The 2,500-nt window shown below is 43.0% G+C and overlaps 1 protein-coding gene across 1 annotated transcript in view; it reads left to right on the top strand.

Annotated features, from left to right (window-relative positions):
• Positions 1 to 478: 478 nt before the first annotated feature.
• The window catches only part of EAH_00019540 (hypothetical protein, conserved), a gene marked incomplete at both ends in the record, with an annotated part of 8,481 nt that continues 6,459 nt past the window's right edge, over positions 479 to 2,500 (top strand). Inside the window, 3 exons of the mRNA XM_013397285.1 lie at positions 479 to 724; positions 1,319 to 1,457; positions 1,801 to 1,940. Of these exons, the coding sequence (XP_013252739.1) occupies positions 479 to 724; positions 1,319 to 1,457; positions 1,801 to 1,940 (525 nt within the window). The remainder of the gene's footprint in view (positions 725 to 1,318; positions 1,458 to 1,800; positions 1,941 to 2,500) is intronic.

The raw sequence follows: 2,500 nt of genomic DNA, 5'->3' as shown, positions 1-2,500 counted from the left end.
TGAAGGACTAAATGGACAAACCGATAGACAAATACCCCCTACTGTTCTAATGCCCGTTTAAGGCGCCGCCTTCGGGTGTACATACACCTCGGGGCTGCATCATTTTAGAAGAAATAGGGAATAAACGCCACAAATCCGACATAATAATTCGAATACTATGGCAAACAACATTTGCAACTCCTCCGAAAGACCGACGTCTTCCTTTTTCTGCTTTCTTCTCTCTTAATTCTGGCTGGCTGCTGCAGGTCTTAGGGGCCCGCTTAAACTTGAGTGTATATCTCCTGAGTCTCCCTGAGCCTCTCAGAGATCGTCTGCTCCCCACAACAGCCCAAGCAGAAACCGCAGCAGCAGCATCAGCAGCAGCTGCAAGAACAGGAGGAGTATCAGCAGGGGCCGCGCGGCGTTGACTGTGCTTTTTGGGGTGTTTGTACACCCCGTGCATTGAATTGTTGCCGTATAACTCAAAACTTTTTAAAAGATGGAAGACCCGGCGAGCCGGCGCAGCATAAACCGGAAGATTGCTCAGCTAACAAAAGTTATATTTCGTCTTAGCAGCGTACAAGAAGATCACGACCTCCACTTAAAGGCCCTAACAGACGCCTACGAACAGGAGATAGAAGAAATACTCCTCAGCGCCAATCATAAAATACAACAATGCAAACAAGCAGCAGAACAGGCTGCTCTCAGCACCGTCACTGAGCGCGTCAGCAACAATAACCACTCTGTAGCTATCTATCTGCCCTTCTAGCTAGCTAGCTAGCTAGCTAGCTAGATGAATGGCTAGATGGCTAGCTAGCATGTCCTCTACCTTGCTATCTATTTACCTATATATGTTTCTATCGCTCTGTCTGTCTATCCGTCTACTCGTTTGTCTATTCATCTATCTACCTGTCTCTAGCTAGCCAGCAGTGCAGCGGCAGCTAGCTAGGTGGCTAGCTAGCTAGATAAATAGTTTGCTGGATATCTAGCCAGATGAATTGCTAGCTAGCTAGCTAGCTAGCAGCAGCAACAGCCTTCTGTCTGCAGCATCCTTTTGCTGGTTTCCCGCTTTGTCAGCGAAGCAGCTAGCTGCATCTCCAACTAGAGGGAGGCCCATCTGGCTAGCCAGCTAGCTACCCAGCTAGCCAGCTAGCTAGCTGTCTGGATGGATAGCTAGATAGCCAGCTAGCCGTTGGCAAGCTTGGCTAGCTGGTCGCTGAGCGATGCTGCACCGTCTGTGAAGGCCCTCGTAGCCTCAGCTAGCTGTTCACTTCGCCGTTGGTTTGTTTGCCGACAGCTAGCTAGCTAGCTAGCTGCTGTGTGTATGCGGGGTCTTTAGGAGGTGACCGAGCTGAAGGAGAGTTTGCTGGCTGCTGCTGCTGCAGCACGAGCAGAAGCAGAAGAAGCAAAGGCGGAGTATGACTTGGAGATTGAGAAGCAGCAGCAGCAGTGCAGGCAGCAGTTGGAGCTGCTAGAAGGTCTGCTGCTGCTGTTGCTGCTGCTGTTGCTGCTGCTGTTGCTGCTCGTCGTCGTCTGTTTGCTGCTTGACCGCAGCCTCAAGACAAGTGCTTCATTCATGCTTAGTTGCCTCTGTCTCTGTCTCTGTCTCTGTCTCCTTGTCTGTCTCTTTCTTTTTCTTTTTCTTTGTCTACTTCTCTTTGTTTCTTTGTTTGTTTTTGTTTCTTTATTGTTTAATGTGTTGGCTTTATTATTTAGGTGTATACGTCTGTCTCCTCTTTGCTAATTTTGTCTATTGATTTTAAAACTAAATAAAAAAACAAAGAAATATATTTTATTTATTTGTTTATTCTTGATCAACAGAAGAATGGCTGCAGTCGCGAGAATCTATAGACGGTGCAGCAGCAAAACTGCAGCAAGCTGCTGCTGCGCTGCACACCACTCGGGCGTCTCTGCAGCAGCAAACCAAAGAAATTGAAAGACAGCTGCAAGAGGAAAGAAATGTCAGAAGATAAACAAACTTATTTTATCTGCTGCTGCCTTTTCATGCATACATGCATGCATGTGTCGCCTTTGGGGTGTACATACACCTCAACTTTGTATACCTCCTGTCCGTTTATTTTTATTGCTACAACAATTAGATAATGGTTGTTACTTAAATAAATTAATATTATTATCTTGTGCTACTGGCTCTCAGCTGCCTCCGCATGCATGCAATCTTAACTTACCTCCCTATACACCCCAAGCAGTTACTAATACGAATATCATATATGTATATATAGGCCTTGATATAAATATAAATATGAATAGATATAGATATAAAAACAATAAAATATGTATAGATATAAATATCAATGTCAATACCAATATTAATATAAGTATAATAATTATTATAAATATATAATTATAATATAAATAGATGTACGTATACAGGCAAATATAAATATGCGCGTATGTACATATTTATGCATATATATGCTATATACGTATATATATATGCTATATACGTATGTATATATATATATATACGTATATATATATATATATATATATATATATATAT

This window comes from Eimeria acervulina, genomic scaffold (assembly GCF_000499425.1).
Source record: "Eimeria acervulina Houghton genomic scaffold, Eah_scaff132, whole genome shotgun sequence".
Taxonomy (NCBI): Eukaryota; Apicomplexa; class Conoidasida; order Eucoccidiorida; family Eimeriidae; genus Eimeria; species Eimeria acervulina.
The sequence above is the reverse complement of the archived record's forward strand: the minus strand, read 5'-3'. Positions and strand labels throughout refer to the sequence as shown.